Here is a 22,642-nt window from a genome sequence, read left to right as displayed (position 1 = left end):
AAGGTTCCTAAACCCTTCTTTTCAGCTTATAGATGTCCTCAAGTAGCATCAGTTTGGTTAGCGCTCTTTAGAGGGAAAGTCTACATTTCAAAGAGTAAAGAAAAAACCCCACAGTTCACTACTAATCTTCTCTGCAGGCTACAAACTCAAGGATGCATTAACCAGAATTGGTATAACACACAGAGTCTGACTAGATCTTAGATAGGTACAAAGTTTTCATAGGGAAAAAATATACAATTTGTGGTACAGCTGCATTGATTTCCATTCTTTTTTTTTTAATCACCTATTCTGGGCGTGCAAATGTAGCAGAGGTGCAATGCTCAATCGGTACTGAGCGTTGCACTGTTATTATCTGTTATCAATAAGAAATGTTCAGGAGCTGAAACTGACCTTTGAACGGTTTTACAAGAATGATGGGAACATCAGAGTCATCACAGGGATTGTGTAAATTGTGCTTTTCTGTTGCAGATTCACTATGAAAGAAAATCCAGATGATTCGGTCGTAGGCTACGTAAAGCAATAAGGGTTGCTTTCTTTAAAAATAAAACATACTTATCTGCACATTACATGATATGCAGAATGATTTAGCACTACATGCTTTAGCGAGCACTGCTTCACACTAATTATTGCTTCTTTGTTCTCGCTCTTGAGCACGAAAATGCCTTCTCTGTATATTCCTCACAGAATGCAGTCCCCTTTTGTGCTTTAGTGAACAGGAATTACTTTAAAACAGATGAAAGTTTAGAATTTTCTTAAAACAAACCGCTTAGATCAGTTCTCCGTCACAAACTGCAACAATCCTTTTCACACACAATATGATCTGTTTGATTTGTAAATGCACCTCTAATAAGCTTGTTCCTTGGTCATGTGTCAAGTGTCCCTGCACCCACACAACTTAATCCAGCATTTGACTGTGGAGTGCATTAGCAAAAGCACAGGAGGCAAATGAACTTAGTTCAGCAGGTGGGTGATTGCTATTGCATATGCAAAAATGTGTCTGCCTGCAAGCACTTAGCCTGGTTAAACAAAGAAGTGTGCATCGTGACTTGATGCACAAGGTGGGTTTCCCTAATAATTTTCTCATCTGACACAGGGCTCTCTTCCTCTCCCCACCCATTATCTCAAAATAGATCCTCGCCATGGCTCTGATGTCATCTTTATCAGAGGAGAATGGGCCAATATGAAGAAAATGGCTCACCAACTGGATTTTTCAGCAGTAGGGAGCATAAAGTAGACTCCGTGCTCACAGTTGCCTTGGAAACACATCTGTTATTAAAAGAACAAGTATTATTCTAATACAATCCTGTCTGTATCTTCACTTTGAAGTGAAAACTCTTACGTCATCATGCTTCTCCTATAGGCTACGTGTCAAAATGCATGTGATGGCTGCAGTTACAGCCACACATATTGGGTAACATCTGCCAAACATCACAGGGCTACAATAGAGACTTATTTATTACACTACACTTGTATTGTGCTGTCTTTAAATATAGGATTGAATTTACAGATTAATAAAGAATTTGTGTTAGTTTATAATTTCTTTATTTTTACCATCTCATACACAATAATGTATTCTAACATAAGTGCCCACATTTTAGTTTAATCTTTGTATTTGTTTTCTGGTTACCTTAGTAAAAGCTGCTCAAGTCCCTAAGAGGTGTAAAAGGGGGCGGGGCAAGCCTATGTGGAGACCTGCAAATTGGGTCATACCACAACTCTGGATCATGGGGGGGAATGGGATTTGCTATGTTAGTTTTTGTTAGGTTTTTGTGTGTTCTACCCCTTTTTGTGTCTTTGTGGGTTGATCAGCCACTATTTAAGTTTCCTCTTGGTCTCATTTTGGTAGGTCAGGTTGCTTGAGGTAGTGTTGCCATTTTTCTGAGTAGCGGTCTGTTACGTTGACCTCTTTTATGAGCCCAAGCTCTTGTTTTTTCTACTTTAGCCTGTGTCTGACTGTCCTTTACTGCTTGGTCCATCACAATGTATGATATAAACTGTGTTTTCTGTTTTGACTCTATGTGTGCGTTGGTGTGTGTGTGTGTGTGTGTGTGTGTGTGTGTGTGTGTGTGTGTGTGTGTGTGTGTGTGTGTGTGTGTGTGTCAAATCAAAGTTTAAGCTATCTGCTCTGTGGTGACTACAAATGTTTCACTTGTGAGGAATTATTTTGTCACTTAGTACAAAACCATTTTTAGTTTGAAGAATATTCACTACTGATATTGCAAAGAATTACATGTTCTGAACTTGGCAGAAGTTTAGGAATTAAAACACGAATCCTTTGGATTTTGACGTCGCTGGAACTTATAAATCTTGACTTAAGACTTTCTTATCATAAGACATGCATGGACTTGAGGGTTACTAGTTAAAATATATGGCAATTAAATAACACATTGTAGAGTTATTGGAAGGTTGATTTACCCACCCCTACTATTTCACCCAGGTTTTTTGCTAAGCCAGACTAACTGAAATGCACAAAGATTAAATTTCTCAGTCGTATCATTACATTCAGTAAATGTCAGACTGTCACTAAATTTGAAATGTTACTGTGCTGGCATTTATCTAGACCATGAACATCAGTGTTCATCACATATTTCTGTTGCCTTCATACATATGTGGCTTTTTACCAAGTGAGTGGGACTTCAATCCATGTTGTAGCTTCCTGTAATCAATAATCTCTCTGCACACTTTGACTCTTAAGAACACAACCCACGTCCCTTATAAGGCTTCAGTTGATAGGACCAGGCCAGCAGTTCTACACACACAATGACGCCCAAGTTTCTATAACACTGCACTGGAATCCAAGGGTATCAGAGCCTTTCCTCCACTCATTGACAAGCTGCCTGAACTAGGAAATGCTCCTTCAGGCTTCAACAAAGAGGAACTGCAGTGTGGCGCACAATCAACACAATTTTCATTTAGTGGTAGCTTCTTTTTTTTAACTAATTGTATATCTCTACAAGACACATGACATACTGCATCATTTAAGTTTTAATTTCACTTCATTCATATGTGCAATAAAGCAAATGACCTCTTTTTACCATCATGGTTTGAACCTGACCACAGTTTGCTACTCAGTTGGTTGTGGTGACCATCTAATTACAGGCAGAACATATGGAAGGCCACAGGCTCTAAAAGCACATAAACAAGACGCTAGGTGAAATAGGAACCTCATCTTGTTTTACGTTCTCAGCCTCGGGCAAACGCTCCACTTGCTTTTCTGCTCTCTCCAAAGTTGGAGAGCACTAACTGCAGCTTCATCAGATGTGCCGTCCTGAACTGAGGTGACGATGGATCCATCAAAGGTAGACAGGTCACCCTCTCAATTTCACCCAAAGTGCATTACAGTTGTATGTATTCTTTCACCAGTACTAACTGTTGTGCCATAATGCAACACCTTTAGACAAACATATAGTTAGCATTTTATCTGTCCTTAAGTCCTTAATTAAATAAAACCAAGTACTTGATTAAAACTTGATCATCAGCAAGTTTGGCCTCTAAAACCTGTTTAGGCAGTCTTCTGGAGTATTCAGGTGTGTGTTAACACAATGGCACAATATTTGTAGGAGGCGTATTCCATTCAAACCATGCAACAAAAAACAACAACCAAAAAACCAAACATTTGTAACATTTGATACTAACCCCACTAACTTGGGGTTAGTATCTTGCCCAAGGATATTTGACATGCAGACTGGGGAAGCCACGGATCGAACCACCATCCTTCCAATCAGTAGTTGATCTGCCACCTGAGCCACAGCCACCCCTCGACCATTAACTCCCCTACACACTAGAGTATTCCAGTCAAAGGTGAGGCCATCTGTCTGATTGATAAAGCTTTCCAAGGTGGGTCATACAACAGCACAATGACCACAAGCACACCAGAAAATCTACAACACAATGACTGAAAACAAAAATAATCACAGGGTTGTAGTGGCACGGTCAAAGTCAGATCTCAGATCTCAACCCAGTTAAATGTTTGAAATGCTTATGGCTGAGATGTCACCTCTGAACTGTTTGTATTTGTTAATCAGGCTGCGATACCAAAGATTTTCTGCACTTGTAAATAGGACTAAACAAGATGTTGACATTAAGGATAGTGTCCTAAACCAGCTTCAAAGACAACTACTGTATGGGTGACGCTGTGTGTATGTTGTACTTACGAAAGAGTCCTTTCCAGCCTGCCGCCAGGTGAACCAATGATCTCACCTAACGTGCAGAACATCTGACCCAGGAAGTCCTTTACAGAGTAGGGAAATCATCATAGTGAATTCATTGCACTCAGTCACTGTGTGCTGCACGTTGGCTAATTTCTAAAATGTGGCTGTTGATAGGTTAACAGAGTTACAGCTACCATGTTATATATGATTTCAATTTGGGTTACTTGGATTTAAAATAAAGAAGTAATTGGAAATTCTTTTGTAAACATTAATTGAAGATGCAATAGTAATGAGATGTCTAGACGTTGATTGATTACAGCAGACTGCTTAGGACTAACACAGCAGCTAGTTAGCGCCTAGTTACTGAAACTGTCTAATTGCTTTGCATTTTGTCCATATTTTATACTTCATTGAATTGAGCTTTTGTAATTAAATTGTTCTGCTTTAAGCAACATTTTTTGTAGTTAAAATAATACACCATAGCTGTCATAAAAACATTCTCTTACAGGATTTTCAGATTACATTTGTAATCTCTGTAATCTCAGTGCGGCTTCATTCATTTCTGTTGGAATTAGCGATGCAGTTACAGAAACACACCGAAAGGTCAGTTTGCTGTATGCTTAACACATTGCTTAGACCTTGGCGATGTGTCTGACCCTGTGACTCATCGTCAGACATGACTCTAACCCTAAGGTTAACGCTATACTATCAGAAGATTTCATTGTAGTCTTCGTTTTCTAATCCCATTTTTGGCAAAAAATAATTCTGAGATAAATCAAATTATTATTTTTATAGATTTGGGTTCTTTTTGCTTTTCTCCAAAAAATGTTTTAGGATTAGGGTTTGAGCTAGGGTCCACATCACTTAAAGAAATGGTGCAGTAAGCAGGGAGTACAGGACATAATGATAGCTTACCTTCTGCTTATCCAGGAGGGGAGGCAGTAAGGAAAGGCAGACACATGTTAGAGAAGCTGGAAAGACACAATGAAAAGACCTCAAGTTCACAAATAAATTAATTTTTCTTCCAAATTTAAGAAAGATGAAGACTAGTCAGAGCTGCAGTGCACTGAGCTTAAAGTAATGCTTTTATGAATCATTACGGTAGGGTGCAAATTAAAAACTAATGTTTTGATTTATGCTTTCTGTAGATACTTTAGTAGATACTGTACTAAATTTTGTTTGATGTTGAATTCAGGTAAAATTACAGCTGGAGTGGAGCCGGACCACACTGACAGTGGTAGCATGTACCCTGGACAAGGTGCCAGTCAGTTGCTACATGTCTGACATATAGGCAGCTATTCAGCATCAGATTAGTACCTAGATCACAGGCACACCAACCCTCTGCATGTCTGCCTTCTGTTCTGTGGTCTTCCTCCTATCTTTCTGCATGGCAGTCCCATCTTCAACATCTTCTGCCCCCTATATTCACCAAAACCTTGCCTCTAAAAACCACTTAGCCTGAGCTGTCCCTCTGATGTATTATTTCTAATCTTGTCTGCTACCTTCACATCCTCTACTCCTTGCATCTTCACTGTTACATGTGTCTCCCTGTTATTTACACATGTGTTCTTTCTTGCTTCTATTGACTTTCATTCCACTTCTCAATAGAGCATAAAAACACATCTCCAGGTTCTCTTCTACCTACTCCCAATGCTAACTACAAATCATAGTGTCATCTGTAAACAGTATAGTCTACAGAGAGGCCTGCTTGTTCACATCTGTCAACCTGCGAAAAAATAGAGGGCTCCATTTCCTGGCTATTGATGACAGCTCCACAACTGAATCTGACGCGTGATGAGGAAGAGTTTTGTTTTTTATAAGATGGGTTTCAATCAATATCAATATAACATTTTTAATGCAAAGTAGACAACAAGTTAGTACACAACAAGACATGTATGTTGAGAGGTGTCCAATGTTTGTATTGTGATGTACTATTTTACCTGTTCTTACAGTCTGACAAATGTCACACTTCATCATAATAACAAAAACCAATTGAGACAATTTTTTAGTACTACCACCCAAACTACAATAAGCAAAACCACTTTTGTGAAACCCACTGAAATAAAACTTGATTAAATTTTTTTGTTTTTAAATAAGGTTAACTCAATTTTTTTCTGGGCTTCATGCCAGTGGACCTGTGGTCATTGTACATATTAAGCTGCTTACATGTTTGGAAAGATTGGAGCTCCTAGTATCCACATTGTACCTGCAGAAGAAAAGCAAAATAGCAGACTTTAGAGTGTTTCCTTTAGAATGCATCCTGTTCAACATAATAAAACACAAATGCATACAGAAAAATTACAACTGGAGAAAAAGAGACACCTTCCTAATTTCCCTTTTGCACTTGACTTGACAAGCAACGCACACATGATGGACAGCTCTGGTGGGAGAACAAAGAAAAAATTCATGTATACTAATTAAATAATACGATATGGTCTACACAGGAGGGATGAGTCAAGAGTTATAAAACAGAAATTTATGGATCTGGAGCAACACTGACACATAACATACAATAAGAATTGATCTGCAGATGGAAGACTCTCTCTTTTGCTGTCTTTCAGGAAGATGTGTTGCCTCTTCTTCTCTTTTAAAATGTGCTTTCCCCAAAGAAACTTCTGTTTCTGACACAAATTAACATCCTTATTTCTGGGTGGATTCTAAGGGGTCCTGAAATCAATGGCCCATGAAGGTTCATGCTTATTATCATAGACCAGGTAAACCACTGAGATCTTAGCTGTACTATCTCATTCAGTCATCTATTCTCCAGAGGCCAGGCAGCCTTGCAGAAGAAGAGTGATGAAGGTCTTAGCTTCAGGGTTACCAAATGTACTGGTACTATATTCATTACACACTTCAGTATTTTATTTCAGAGACTCACTGTTGCCTTTCTAATGCTGATTGGCTCTTTTTCTGGGAGATTGCTATGGTTTGTTGTCAAAGGAGCTTGCAAAGAAAAGCGTCTGGACTTCTTTAAGTTGCTTGAAGACGTTTCACCTCTCATCCGAGAAGCTTCTTCAGTTCTAAGGTCAAATGGTGGAGAGTCCCAGATATAAACCTAGTGGGAGTTTCCCCCCACAGAGGGACAAAAGGACCCCCTGATGATCCTCTAATCGCCTGAGCCAAGGTGTGAAACTGGGTGTGGGTCCCAATCAGCCAGAGTTTCGGGTGAGCTCATTGTGAGACCTGGCCCCACCTTATCATGCGAATTCCTGAGGTCAGATGGCCCAGGATGTGAGTGGCTTCTTTCACTCCTCTTTCAAACCATCTGTCCTCTCTGTCCAAAATGTGAACATTGGCATCCTCGAAAGAGTGTCCTTTATCCTTAAGATGCAGATGGACTGCTGAGTCTTGTCCTGTGGAGGTGGCTCTTCTATGTTGTGCCATGCGCTTGTGAAGTGGCTGTTTGGTCTCTCCAATGTAGAGGTCTGAGCATTCCTCGCTGCACTGTAGAGCGTACACCACATTGTTAAGTTTGTGTTTTGGAGTTTTGTCTAGACCCAGCAACACGCTCAGACAAAAACTGGTTCATCCGAAAGACAAAACTACCTTGGCTCAGGCGATTAGAGGATCATCAGGTAAGAGTATACCCTGGATGGAGCTTTGGGGAGCAGGCCAATTGTTTGGCCAGAGCCTTTATTTGGCAGTTTGTAGAGTTTCAGTTATGGGCATCTTGCTGTGCATCCAGACCCTGTCTCTCATGGCACCCTTCTATACTTCTGTACATCCTTCTGTGCTTCCTCGATTTTGGCCTCCAGCCTTCCTCTACATGGAGGGTGGGAGTTCCTCTACTTGCAGATGGGGATGGTGCATATAGCAGTGATTAAATCTGCAAGCATCTACTCTGATGAGTGTTTGTTAGTGATCTAGGGAGTCATGCCCTCGATGGCTAGACATCATCTAGTTTAATTCCACTGCTTTTTTCTGCCTGGGTTTTTCCACTGTATCCATATGAGTCTCCTGATGTTATTGCACTGAGATACTCTCTCAGTGGCTTGGCTGCCATTGTAGTATCCCATCAATAACATATTGTCAGTCATTCTCCATGTATGCCCTGTTCCAGTAGCCTACTTCTAAACACTATGTCATGGTTCCTCATGGCTTCAGCGTTGTATCTCTTGCACATTTTCCCAGGTAGGCTTGGTAGTATGGTGGGTAGACAATAAGTAAACTAATAATCAAACAGAAAATATCTCATAATAAAGAGAATTTAAGGAGCAGCTCCCAGACATCCCCGATGAAAACAAGTCCCAGGTGGGCAGGTGGGCTAGCTTTGCTTTTCCGGCAGTCTGTGGTCAGGAGTGCCCTGCTATTGATACAGGAGCTTGGTATGTGGAGCAGTTTCACATGGCAGGAGAGCTTCAGGCAGCACTGGTAGTTTGAATTCACAGAGGTCAGAATCAGAGGGTTTCTTTAATTGCCAAGTATCTGGATAGAGATGTGTGTGCAGCACCCTGTGGACACTTTGGCTCTGGCTGGAGCTGCACATGTTCTTCTGGACTGGGGCTCTGCAGGGCACATGGGCTCAGTGGGCTGTGGCTGCACCAGGCATGGCAGGTGGCTAATAAAGCCCTCTGGGTTCGAAGAGAACTTAAGACTGGCCATCCCAGATATTTGAATTGCTAAGACATCATGTCTAAATATATCTGGTTAGATATATTAGGATTGGGATACATCCCTATCCCAATTAGAAAAATGTATAGGACAGCATACATCTATATAGACAGACAGACAGACAGACAGACAGACAGACAGACATTAACAATTAACAAGGTTTGGGTAAAGTGTTCAGGAACCACTGATGAGAAGTGAGCTACTGAAACAAGAAGGCACAAATGGGCAAGAGATGATAACAGGACGCTGTTGGAATGCTACTATGCAGGTAACTCCAGCGGAAGGGGCTACATGAATAGGATGTGGGACCTACTGAATACCCAGCATCCAGGTTGACGGTGAAACAACTAGTTGCTCAGTGTTCCAACATTCGGTGAATGAACTGCTCTCATGACTAGAAATTGACAAGGTACAAGACAAATGCAACGGCGAGGGGGAGACAGGATGACAGGTCAGATTGAAATATTATCATCATCCCTACCCAACATTGGGTACCAAGCCTGAAGGAAGGTCTACTAGACAATTTCTACTGAGACCATCACAAGAGTAATCAGCTGATCTACCAGTGAGATGCTTGGCTACAAGGTGAACAGCCACAAGGAGCAGTACCCACCATGAAGAAGCAGACTAGAGGCCAAGATCATCACAGTGGCAGACATCCAAGAACAGGTCTCCAGTATGAAGAGTTGGACAGCACCTGGTCCTGAGTGATTCACACCTACTGGCTGAAGAAGCTGACTGCACTTCATGAGCGTTTCGCAGCACAAATGAACCAGCTGCTAATTGAAGAGACACACCCAGATTGGCTAACTGAAGGCCAGAAGGCCTGATCCCCAAGGACCCCCCGGAAAGGACCAGTCATATCCAACTATCGGCCAGTAACCTGCCTCAGTACCACATGGTGTCATGATCCAGGTGGGCACAGCTGTGTTGTCTCTGAGCTGCTTTCTCCGCCTTGGGGTGGAGTCACCGCACACTGACGAGTCTCTTCACCTGTGCTGAGCTGTCAGCATTTATGGACCAGCGCTCACTCCACTACTCGCCACAGTTTCTGCTACACCTAGTCAGTGTTGCTTCAGGCAACTCAAACCAAGGAATAATTTTGCCATCCGTGACTTACTGTTTTTCCCCATAGCTGCTAAGTCCTTATCCACTCCACCCACAGCAATACCTACTGGACCCTCTTCGCTGGTTCATGCCTGTCAGCTCAGTCTTCTCAGCTCCTGTCAACCGCGCTCACCTGCCTGCCCTCCTGCCTCCAGCTGGCCTCGTCAGCCACCACTCCCGGACCTTGTACTCCCTCTGCGTCCACCCTCCGCCCAGGAACAGTAAGGCAAAGTAATGCCATGTTTTCAAGCTTTACCCGGATACTTTTCCCTAAGCTTTATCACTAAAGCCACTCTCCTCTCGTTGCAGTGTGCTGAGACTTCCGGTGCATTTCCCACATTCTGCATCTCCCTTCTTTGGTCATGAGGAGTTTCTATGAAGATTTAAGCTTTGCCAATTATTACTTAGAGATCAAGTTCTTGTTTCAGGTTTGGTTCAGGCATTGAAGGAACACTTTAGTTCATAGTATTTAGTAATTTATGTCTTGACGTTTTGTTTTTTTGGAAAAAATAAAGTTTTGTTCATGTTTTCTCGTCTACGGGGTGTTACGTGTGCATTCTGCATTTGGGTCCTCCAGTCAGCCGACCTTGGCCGTGACACATGGAAGCTCCTGTCAGGCATCATAGCGGCTAAGATGAACAGGCACATGGGTCAATACATGAGCGGGGCACAGAAAGGAACTGGCAAGAATACCAGAGGCGCAAAAACACCAGCTACTGGTAGACCAGACTCCCTTGATTGATTACAAGAAGGCCTATGACTCAATGCCCCACAAATGGATCCTGGAATGCCTAGAACTATACAAGATCAACAAAACCCTGAGAGCCTTCATCAGGAACTCAATGGGGATGGGGCGGACAACGCTAGAGGCCAACTTCAAGCCAATAGCACAAGTCACCATCAAGTGCGGGATCTACCAAGGAGATGCTCTGTCCCCACTGCTGTTCTGCATCGGCCTGAAGCCCCTCAGTGAGATCATTAACAAGACTGGCTACGGATACGGTGAAATTCATTTTGGTGGATTAGTAATTCGTTTTGAAAAACTGATTTAAAAATAGTGTTTTTACTAAAGTAATTTATTATGTAATAATTTAATTTAAAATAATGTTTGAATAAATAAAATGATTTTTTTTTAAAGAATTCATAAATGAATTTACAGATGCAGCTTTTATTGTCCAATTCATTATTAAAGCACAGAACTCTTTATTTCGATGCATGTGGCTCTTGTGGACTAGATGTAATTTCTGTAATTTTTGCTTTCAATTGAGGTTATTTCTCTTAGTCTGGAGTATAAAAATTCAATTTTCAGTGACAATGAGACATCCAGTGAGTCCTGGATTGATACGTACTACACCACCTTGTTTTCTCCTTCATTCTTGGCAATGGGAAAACTCCCCCCCCTTAATTGCTGTTTACTCTACTAATCATGTTAACAACAATTTCCTAAGGAAAATCTAACCACATTATTTTATTACTTATTTATTTGGTGCCTAAAGTTATCTGTCTTTTTAGCAACATTTAGTAATTTTACAATGTTTACTTGTGGTAGAGCTCGTGCTTTCCTTCCTTAGCTACTAAAGTTAGTGAAGACTATATAAATATAAAGTATAACATTGGATGGATTGGTGTGAATTTAATTACAAACATCTGTAGTCATCATAAAACCAGCTGACTTTGCTTAGCTCTACATATTTTACAACCGTGTACATACATGGTCTCCACCTGAAAAAGACAGGGTTGGTAGTTTGAATAAATATCATGTTTTTCCTCTTGTCACATCAGCTGATAAGGATTACAAATTATGAAGATACACTGTCTCTGAGTATAATTATAGTTCTCACTGAAATTATTTTGCCTGCTGGTTGCTTTTGTTATTTTATTTGTATTTATTTATTTTATTTAGAATAAGCATAGTGTGGGGCTTTGAAAAAGGAACTAAAAGCAGGTGACTATTGAAGAGAGAAAAAATACCAAAGAGCCAGCTTACCCAAAAATGCCAAATTTAGTGTTAGCTGCCATTTGAAGGAGTCACTGCATACACTTCCTCCCCACACTTCTATACATATACACTTTTATTAAATCACTGTCCTGAGTGTATCACCAGTATCTTTCAATCTCACTACTTCCTGCAACTCAAAGCTCTGTGGATGCTTGCCAAATGAAATTTAAGTAAGGACGAGCAATAGAGTTGCCAGAAACTCGAATGACTTTCATTTATATGAAAGGCAGCTGGATGGAAAGGAAGGTGAACGCTGAAAACTGTGTTTGAACGTGTCAGTTGCCTTTATATGTCTCACTTTATTCATTTTCTTTCTTTTTTCTAAATCGTGGATTAAGATCAGATGGATGATTTGTCTGCTGCATCCTTTGTACCCTTGAGATTCAGATGGCAAAAAAAAAACCCCAAAAAAACATGTGTATGTCTTTTACTTTGTGACTTCACAACAAGACATTTATACATACTTGTTTGCCTCAGCAGTAAGAGAACCATGCAAAATGAGAAGCAGGGTAATTTAAGCTGATTCATACAGTCATCATGGTGGTGATTAGTGCAGTTAAATCACATTACTGTTATGCAAGTGACAGGCAGTGAAAATCAACACCATAATGAAGGTAATGTTTTTAACCATCCAAAAGATCCAAGACAGAAAATGAAGTTTATTTGGGGGGAAGAAAACCGTAATAGTTTTACATGTGGAATCCTTTAGGAATTAGGAGTCCTTAGTGAGCAGTTACTGATCACTCTTGAGAATTTCATAACTTGAATACATAAATGCATGACTACGAGACATTATATCTAGCATTTACACTGAGTCTGGACCATGAAATATATCACAGAAAAATACATTTTTTGAAACTGAAGTCTTTATTGAACCTTCTGACAAAATAAAAAATAATAATTTTGTATCATTTTTGCTTACTTACTGCATTTTTGTGCTCATAGTTGCACTGCTTATGTCTGTATACATCAGGTTTACCGGGGAAAAAACAGATTACGTAGCGATCTCAAAAACACATATCATCAAATATGACACCCTTGGCGCTACACGGTTAAGCACTGAAACCTGGACATGATGTTTTTAAATGGCCTGTATTTATATAGCGCTTTACTAGTCCCTAAGGACCCCAAAGCGCTTTACATATTCAGTCATCCACCCATTCACACACTGGTGATGTTTTTAAAAAATAATACCACTTCACTACCAAGGATGCCAATCCCAAATGTGACTGACAAATGATTTATTGATAATGGTTTGGGGAAGGTCTCATCAAGGTCAGCAGTGCCCTAACAGTGTCAGATTCCCAAAGACAGCAGATTGAATTTACGCGTATGTGGCAGGTGGTTGTGAATGTGTTTCAATGAAGTTTAATGATGCTGCGGGAAGAAATCATAACACTAGACAGCGAGAAAGATGCATTTAGTGCTGAAAGCTTGTAATAAGTAGTGACAGCTGATAATTAAAGGTAGATGGGAGGAACCAGTTTCTAATTTAGATGAAATTCATGCCACTGTGATAACCTTATATTGCACATTTTAATTTACAGCAAGGAGATGGGTTTGGGAAATGGGGTCGCAACACGGAAAATTCTGAAAAGCAGGTTGAAACTGGAATAGAAGACTGAAATAAGTCAAATTTCTAAATATAGTCACATTAGATGATGACAGATCATTATGTTGATCAAGGCCACGCTGTCTGCATGAATGGAGAGAGATATCTCAGGGATTATAGTTGGTCTATTTAAGAGGATGATCACATTTATGATTTAGACAACTTATCAAGTTTAATTGTGATAATAAGAAATGTTGTGGATGAGAGAGAGTAATAATGAAGGAATGGACTAGAAGCATGATACAAAGGGCCAGAGTCAAGTGTCCCAAAGGGGAGCACACTGATGCTGGATGGGGCAATTTAAGAGGCACGCTGAACTAACTGAAGGTTGCCAATGTGTAAAAGCCAAATAGTGAGACTAGCACTGTTGTAACAGAGAGAAGTACAGAAGAATTTTTAAAAATGAGTGTAGAGGTGAACAAAAATGGCACACCAAAACAGGGTAGGTGTGTTTTATCATGATTCATATGATACTGATGATTGATTTTAGGCTAATAGTTAGGCTAACACACTTACCTCTCATCTTTTCTTTCCTCACAAAACTGACAGACCCTTCACTTCTTTTAAGTGTCTCTCAGCGCAATTCTTAGCATATTTTGGTTCCCTCAGCTGGTCCGTCGGGTTATTGTCTCCCCAGAAACACTTCCCTTGTGCTTTTGGAAATCTGTTTTTTCCTGTTTCTGTTTTTTTTTTTCCTATTTCCGTTGTGTTTTGTGTGCTTTTGCAGCGTTTTTCTTATTGCTGGTGTTTTCTTAAGTTGCAGTTGGGCCACCGTAAGTACTTGACTCCCTGGTATAACTATGAAATGCACACCTTAAAACAGAAACTCATAAGCTGCAGTTGAATAGCATCTGACAAATTTAGAAGATCATCATTTAGCCTGGAAAGCCTTCAAATAAAAAGCCCGTCCTAAAGCTAGAACACCTTACTATTCATCATTGAATGAAGGAAATAAAACAACTCTAGGTTTCTCTCCAGCAGTGTAGCCAGACTGACAGCACATGCGTTTATTTGTTTTAATTGAAATCTCTAAATTATCTCCAGTTAACAAGTTAATTACTTTAAGGTGTGCATTTCACTTTGACCTCTATGGGGCTAGAGTTAGTGCCTTTCACCGGTTTGTTGCATAGCGTCATTGAAGACTACAGTGTAGATCTACTCTAATGGAATGTATTCCCCACTGCTGTGTAATCCAGTATTGTACATTAAACATTATTAGGAAATATGCTTTCCACAGAAAGATTGGTTTGTAGATATGACTGACTGTGGCATTTGCATGTGTGATGGTTCTTGTTATCTCAATAGCATCTAGTGACATGTTTGTGTTAATCCGGTCATGATGTTTAATAAAAACTGCAGACTTCATGAAATGGTGTGGAAAGGAACTACTGAAATTTTCTTTTGGTCAGCAAGACTATGAACAACTGCAATGTGCCATCTGGACTCAAGCACTGGAACAAGAACAAATGGGTGTTTGGAGCAAATTCACACAGGTGTGATTGGAAGGGATGTGTTTGAGATGTGGTCCAGCTCCTGAGATTTAGATAAATGATTTCAGATCAAAGGAGCATACTGTATGTTGCACCTTTATTCATTTTGTGGTTGCAACCTGTCTCTGTCCTCCAAGGATCATTTGGGTGTCCACAAGTACTGACACCTGAGCCAGTTCCATGACGTAAAGTCATGGTTACTTTCCTGGAATTGTAACCACATGTTGCTTCCATGCTTTCAACTGTTGTGATAGGCATTTTGGTACCATGGATTACTTTTATTTATTCCCTGCTACTTTTTTCCCTGAGGGGCTCAGTGAGATAATAAAATTATAGATGCAATTCAAGGACTCACGTATTTCAGCAAATTCGTAGAAGATTGCCAAAACTACTGTGAGGGAATGTGGAAAAACTCTGACAGACAATTTAAGGGAAGGAAGAAAGCGCCAGGATTTTATTTGTTTCAGTCATGAAACACACTGGGACATGACCACAAGGACACCACACATGAATGCTAGCAATGGCATCGGCCACTTACATAGGTTAAATTGAATTATACAAACGGTACATCATGGGTATAAATCTGGTAGTTATCTAGGAAAAAATAATGCAACAATAATATTTATAATTTATCTTGACTTTCTCTAATACATTGTCCAGTAGTCACAACTGCTGAAATGCCACTATAATGCCACCAGGTGGCTGTAGCTCAGGCCACAGTGCAGGTCATCTTCTAGGTAAATTGGGCAAGTTGTTTAAGATAGAGTAGAAAAGCACTATATGAGGACCAGCCCATTTACCACTGCAAAGTGAAATCTTTGCATTGCTGGCTGATGAAACATCCTTTTCTTTGTGCCCTATTTTGTGCTTACATGTTGAATATATTTCACATATTTGTGAAAAAAATGATCTGTTTTGTAAATTGAAGGTATATGGTTCTGTTAGGTGAATTAACCTCCGCACATTTACCTTCAACAGCTGTGCTCAGTGTCTGAGACATACCTATGGACACAACTGGCACTGGTGAAAGACATATAAGGACTTTTTTATATTTACATATGCTACCAAGTTTGATGTAACTTATACAGGAAGTTTAAGTCTGTAATGTGCATTTAAATTACTTTGATGTGGAGACTCATTCATCATTAATGACATGTTAAATGTTTTGTGAGAGTGAGCCACAAATTGCAGCAACAAAATGTGGACCAGCTCTAATTACCTATTTCTATAATAACCAGTGATTGCAACACCTGTGTGCTCACTTTGATAGTACTTTATGCTGTTAAGAATTGAGCTGGTGTTTGTTTACTGCACTGGCCAGTGGATTTTTTCATAAGTTTAGTTGCTGAGGCATGTAGTTTCTCTCCTCTTCAATGGTGCATCTAAGTTACTAATGTCAACTCCTACCCTTTATATCAGTTCTAAGAGGTGTTGAAGGAGCTGTGTTGCTAAATATAGCTACGACTGCTTGTGTCCTCCTAGGCAAAGGCCATATATAGAGGCCAAGTGACTTATAGTCGTCTTTATGGATTAGCTTGGGGGCTGGAAGTTTGGTGACTCACTAGGTATGTCAGTTAAGGGACACGAGCAGCTAGATGTTAAAACGGTTTACCTTGATTGCATGTTGTGCATTCATCACAAATCAAAATGAAAGCCTTTGATGACTCCTTTCATCTCACTGTGGCCTTTATATTCCTCTCTCACCTATGTAACACTGTTGACCAAACATGGTACATGGTAAATGGCCTGTATTTGTATAGCGCTTTACTTAGTCCCTAAGGACCCCAAAGCACTTTACACTACATTCAGTCATTCACCCATTCACACACACATTCACACTGTGTCTGTGCAGAGCCTATTTTTGATGGTAAAACATGCTGTATCTGCACATAAAAACCACAATCACTAATAGGTATTTGGCCACATTCTGATTTTGTTGTGGTTATTGCCACTGTGTTTGTACAGCACCAGTCAAAAGTTTGGACAAATCCATCCATTCACTTTTGACTGGTAGTGTATGCCACTGATCCTGATCTGCTGTCTTTACTTGCCAGTCTGAGAACTGAAAGCCACACATGTTGTCAACTGTTTGAAGCAAATGAAAGTTATTAAGTACAGATTGGTAGAGACTGTAGAACTATCAACGTCCCTCTCCTGGAATTGATTAAACTCATTAAAACTCTTCTGTTAATCAAAGATTTTCTGTATGCTGGGCAACATATCAAACCCTGTGTGACTCTCGATGCAGTCAGTGAGTATGTGAATGTTAAGTGCTTAGGCAGAAAAAAAAACACTTTCATGAATGGGTGGATTTTATTCTTTTTTTCTAGAAAATTTTAACACGAGTATCTGTACTTCAGTTTAAATGATAGTTGCTGTTTGACGACAATAATCCCTATTATATAATGTTATTGTTCAAATTTGTTAACCGGACCTATCAAATAAATGTGGTATATGCAAAACATCACAGAGTGAAATGCAGGTTAAGAGAATTTAACTACTAACTAGATATACTGTTTGGATGGGAGATCACTTTCGTCCACATCTATCTCTTGTGATTCAGGAGACTAAAAATAACTTGCATGGAGAGGTGTGAGTATAATAATTGATTGCTCTCCGCTGAGATGCTCGCTTTTATTGGAATTCCGTCTCATGACCCGGTATCAGGGGTCTCAAACTCGCGGCCCGGGGGCCACTTGTGGCCCACGTCACCCCTACTTGTGGCCTGTACATTGGCGTGAAGAAATATAATTCGATTAAGCCTTGAAGTTGTTTTTGTTATTAGGGAAGATTTGTTTGTTATTGAATGCAATATTAAAATAAGTTCTTTAAAAAGAAAAAATAATAATAATTTGAGGGCAATATGAGCAGAGAGCACAAACGTGGAGGGATTGGCTGGGTTAGTTCAGTGAGAGAGTTATTTGTAAAGAAAACAATTTTCACTAGCAGTCAAAAACTAATGTGTACACTATTGTCTGCATTTTTATTTTGTTACAGACGTATCGCTACATCTATCACTTCGGCCGTCTTCCTCTGCTTGTCGTCCACTGCTATGTCCGGTTGGTTAGCCACCACCATTTTGTCCGTTTGTATCTGAAAGTCCCACAGGATCTTACCTTAGTCATTCCCCACCACCCTAGGGGGCGTCTCCCATTTTGACCTTGGGACGTGCGGGCCATACTCCACAAAGCCACTTGGTTATGGCGTTCCATGTATGCCCTGCCTGCTAACCATGCACCCTGCTGTTATGTGCTGGATTGTGTCAGGGGCTCTTTACACAGCCTGCACCTGGGCTCTTGCCTGGTTAATATTGCCTGGTGTGATAGACCCCAGCCTCTATGGATCTTACGCTCAGAGCTTGCTCCTGATGTAACAGCAGTCTGGCGAGGAAAGAGCGGCTAGCAGGTCCAGCGGTTATGTGAGGTTAGCCGGATAACTCGAGGCCAGTCAGTTCAATTTAACAACTGACCTTTATTTGACGTTAACAACATAAGACCATACAAGCCAGGTCTCCACAGCTCTACTCCGTTCATACATGCATGTGCGGGGATGGACAGGCGCCGGTGCCAGCCCGTTACAATGGTGAGGTCTCTCTCGGAACAGACACATGACATACACACACACACGTCACACACACTAGGAGACTCCCCCCAAACCCAACTACTACAATAGTTGGGCAACACCCCCTAGCGGTGCTATACCACAATGATAAGGGTTGTTACACTGTGATGCTATGATTATTTCAGCCACTGGTTGCCGGTGGTCCATACTTGTGCAGGGGCCTGTCCTTCCATGATTTTTCCTCCTCTTCCTCCTCTATCTTGGGTTTCTGCTGCCTGAAGTATTCACTAAGCACGCGGTTGGTTGGGGCCATCTTGCTGATGTACTCGTGGATGTTCGCTGCCTCATCCTGAACTGTGGTGCTGACACTCACCAGTCTCCGGCCTCCTTCCTTCTGCTAGCGTACAGCGTCAGGGTGCTGGACTTGGGGTGAAAGTCCAAGAGCTTTCTTGTCTTGATGTCAGTGGTTTCCATCTCCTCCTTTGGCCAGCCTATTATCCCAGCAGGGTACCACAGGCAGGGTGTCGGTGTTGATAGCCCGGATCTTGTTCTTGCCGTTCAGCTGACTTCTAAAGGACTTGCCTGACCCTCTGCAAGTACCTGGTGGTTGCAGCTTTCCTTGCAGCCTCTTCGTGGTTCTTATTTCCCTGTGGGATTCCCAGGTACTTTTAGCTGTCCTCGATGTCTGTAATGTTGCCTTCTGGTATTTCAATCCCCTCAGTTCTGACTACCTTCCCCTTTTTCGTTACCATCCGACTACACTTCTCAAATCCGAATGGCAATCCAGTGTCTTTGAATTTCAATTCAGAATTCAGAATTAAAATTTATGAAACATTTACATAACATCCACAACCCCATAAAAGTAAAAACTTTTTTAAATCAAAGTTGACTGTGCAGTTTCTATGTCCCACTGACCACTGAAATGATAAATAAAAAAAGTACCAATGTTCATTTGACTGCTGAGTGAGAGGGCTTGTTTCTAGAAGTACTTTAGTAGAAGTAATCAATTCGAATTAAGCTGATGTTCTTTATTAACACGCCCCCAATTCCACCTTTATACTACAGTAGCATTATTCTGTTTAGGGGTTGAAAGAATGTGACATCTGCTTATATAGAGTTGATTGTTGTTGACTAAGTCCACAAAGAGCAGTAAACCTCAAACTACAGCACATCTGACCAAACCCATTACACAAAGAAAACAGCATGAACTCATAATATAAATTCTTATGAGACTTACCTCCACCTCCCCCACTACACCAATATTTAGGGTTTCCCCTCATTCAGAATCACACTTTGAGCCTTGGATAGACTCATCACCACTGTAGGAGACTTATTACTCGTAGGTTCATTAACAAAACCGTAATTGACAGTGCTACATGTTTTTATGAGACTCTCTGCATCTACTTATATTGTTGGAAATAGGGCTGCCACAAACAATTATTTTGATAGTCGACTAGTCACCGATTATTTTTGCGATTAGTCGACTAATCAGATCATCATCCATTGGACGTACAACGTACAGCTTATTGCACCAGCAGCATCTGCTCTTATATAACTATCATTATCTTACAGCTTTAAGTGTTTAAGGTCTGTGCTAACTAAAAATAAAGACAAGATGATAGTTTATTAAATTTTAATGAAATTTGCAGATTGTTTCGGTGGAGTTTAATAAACTCCTTGCTATCTAAAATAAAACAGGACATCGGAGTATATTCTCGAGCATCTCACACTTCTGATAATCAGCTGTCTGCTTGATGTTTATTCAGCTGTGTAAAAACTATAACTTAAATCTCAGCCAATCCGATTTACTCAGGAACAAATAAAATACTGAAAAAAGCCAAACAATAACATTTTTAAGTTATCTAAGTGACTTATATTACATGTTTAACCTGAGTAGCGAAAGACGGCGGTGGGTTTGAAAATGATCTGCCGGGAGTCCGGTGTTCTCAGCAGCTCTAGTGAGCCTTGCCCCCGGCTCGCTATCGAGCTAGTGGGTAACCGACGTCTCCAAAAACGTCGGAGCGCTTTTGAAAATATGTGGTGTCTTGATAAACCGAGCAGATATTTGAAGTTTACACAGCTACATTCTCGCCTGAAAATATGTTAAACGTTTCAAATTCCGTTCTTGTCATCCTAATTCTGTTGTTTTCATTCTAATCCAGTTCTTTTCATTCAAATTCTGTTGTTTTCTTTCCATTTCCGTGGTTTTCATTCTAATTCTGTTGTTTTTATTCAAATTCCGTTCTTGTCATTCTAATTCTGTTTTTGTTCGAAATCTGTTGTTTTCCTTCTAATTCAGTTCTTTTCATTCTAATTCAGTTCTTTACATTCTAATTCAGTTCTTTTCATTCTGAATCTGTTGTTTTCATTCAAATTATGTTGTTTTCTTTCAACTTCCAGTGTTTTCATTCAAATTCCATTCTTGTCATTCTAATTATGTTGTTTTCTTTCAAATTCCAGTGTTTTCATTCAAATTCCGTTGTCATTCTAATTCTGTTGTTTTCTTTCAAATTCTGTTGTTCTCCTTCTAATTCAGCTCTTTTCATTCTAATTCAGTTATTTTCATTCTGATTCTGTTGTTTTCATTCAAATTATGTTGTTTCCATTCAAATTCCTGTGTTTTCATTCAAATTCCGTTCTTGTCATTCTAATTCTGTTGTTTTTATTCAAATTCCGTTCTGGATATTCTAAATCTGTTTTTTTGTTTGAAATCTGTTGTTTTCCTTCTAATCCAGTTCTTTTTATTCAAATTCTGTTGTTTTTCCTCTAATTCTGTTGTTTTCATTCGAAATCTGTTGTTTTCCTTCTAATCCGGTTCTTTTAAATTTAATTCAGTTCTTTACATTCTAATTCTGTTGTTTTCATTAAAATTCCGTTGTTTTCTTTCTAATTCTGTTGTTTTCGTTCAAATTTTGTTGTTTTCTTTCAAATTCCATTCTTGTCATTCTAATTCTATTTTTTTTTGTTCAAATTCCTGTCTTCATTCAAATTCAATTCTTCTCATTCTAATTCTGTTGTTTTCATTCGAAATCCGTTGTTTTCCTTCTAATCCAGTTCTTTTCATTCTAATCCAGTTCTTTTCATTCAAATTTTGTTGTTTTCATTCAAATTCCGTTCTTGTCATTCGAATGTTTTTGTTTTCTTTCAAATTCTGTTGTTTTCATTCAAATTTTGTTGTTTTCACTCTAATTCTGTTGTTCTCATTCAAATTCCTGTGTTTTCATTCAAATTCTGTTCTTGTCATCCTAATTCTGTTGTTTTCGTTCAAAATCCGTTGTTTTCCTTCTAATCCAGTTCTTTTCATTCAAATTCTGTTTTCTTTCAATTCCCGTGGTTTTCATTCAAATTTTGTTGTTTTCTTTCAACTTCCAGTGTTTTCATTCAAATTCCATTCTTGTCATTCTAATTATGTTGTTTTCTTTCAAATTCCAGTGTTTTCAATCAAATTCCGTTGTCATTCTAATTCTGTTGTTTTCTTTCAAATTCTGTTGTTCTCCTTCTAATTCAGCTCTTTTCATTCTAATTCAGTTATTTTCATTCTGATTCTGTTGTTTTCATTCAAATTATGTTGTTTCCATTCAAATTCCTGTGTTTTCATTCAAATTCCGTTCTTGTCATTCTAATTCTGTTGTTTTTATTCAAATTCCGTTCTGGATATTCTAAATCTGTTTTTTTGTTTGAAATCTGTTGTTTTCCTTCTAATCCAGTTCTTTTTATTCAAATTCGGTTCTCTTCATTCTAATTCTGTTGTTTTTCCTCTAATTCTGTTGTTTTCATTCGAAATCTGTTGTTTTCCTTCTAATCCGGTTCTTTTAAATTTAATTCAGTTCTTTACATTCTAATTCTGTTGTTTTCATTAAAATTCCGTTGTTTTCTTTCTAATTCTGTTGTTTTCGTTCAAATTTTGTTGTTTTCTTTCAAATTCCATTCTTGTCATTCTAATTCTATTTTTTTTTGTTCAAATTCCTGTCTTCATTCAAATTCAATTCTTCTCATTCTAATTCTGTTGTTTTCATTCGAAATCCGTTGTTTTCCTTCTAATCCAGTTCTTTTCATTCTAATCCAGTTCTTTTCATTCAAATTTTGTTGTTTTCATTCAAATTCCGTTCTT

At 39.4% G+C, this 22,642-nt stretch overlaps 1 protein-coding gene across 1 annotated transcript in view; it reads right to left on the bottom strand.

Moving 5' to 3' along the window:
• The window catches only part of LOC146708792 (copine-9-like), a 196,378-nt gene that overhangs the window by 119,004 nt on the left and 54,732 nt on the right, over positions 1-22,642 (bottom strand). The window contains exons 5-7 of the mRNA XM_085455619.1: positions 6,318-6,357; positions 5,067-5,069; positions 4,155-4,231 (exon numbers count right to left, since the gene is read on the bottom strand). Of these exons, the coding sequence (XP_085311745.1) occupies positions 4,155-4,231; positions 5,067-5,069; positions 6,318-6,357 (120 nt within the window). The remainder of the gene's footprint in view (positions 1-4,154; positions 4,232-5,066; positions 5,070-6,317; positions 6,358-22,642) is intronic.

This window comes from Copadichromis virginalis, linkage group LG5 (genome assembly GCF_057382275.1).
Source record: "Copadichromis virginalis isolate Kocher_CV1m ecotype Utaka linkage group LG5, C_Virginalis_male_GT1.1, whole genome shotgun sequence".
NCBI classification, from domain to species: domain Eukaryota; kingdom Metazoa; phylum Chordata; class Actinopteri; order Cichliformes; family Cichlidae; genus Copadichromis; species Copadichromis virginalis.
Note: the sequence above shows the minus strand (reverse complement) of the source record. Positions and strands in the feature narration are given on the sequence as shown.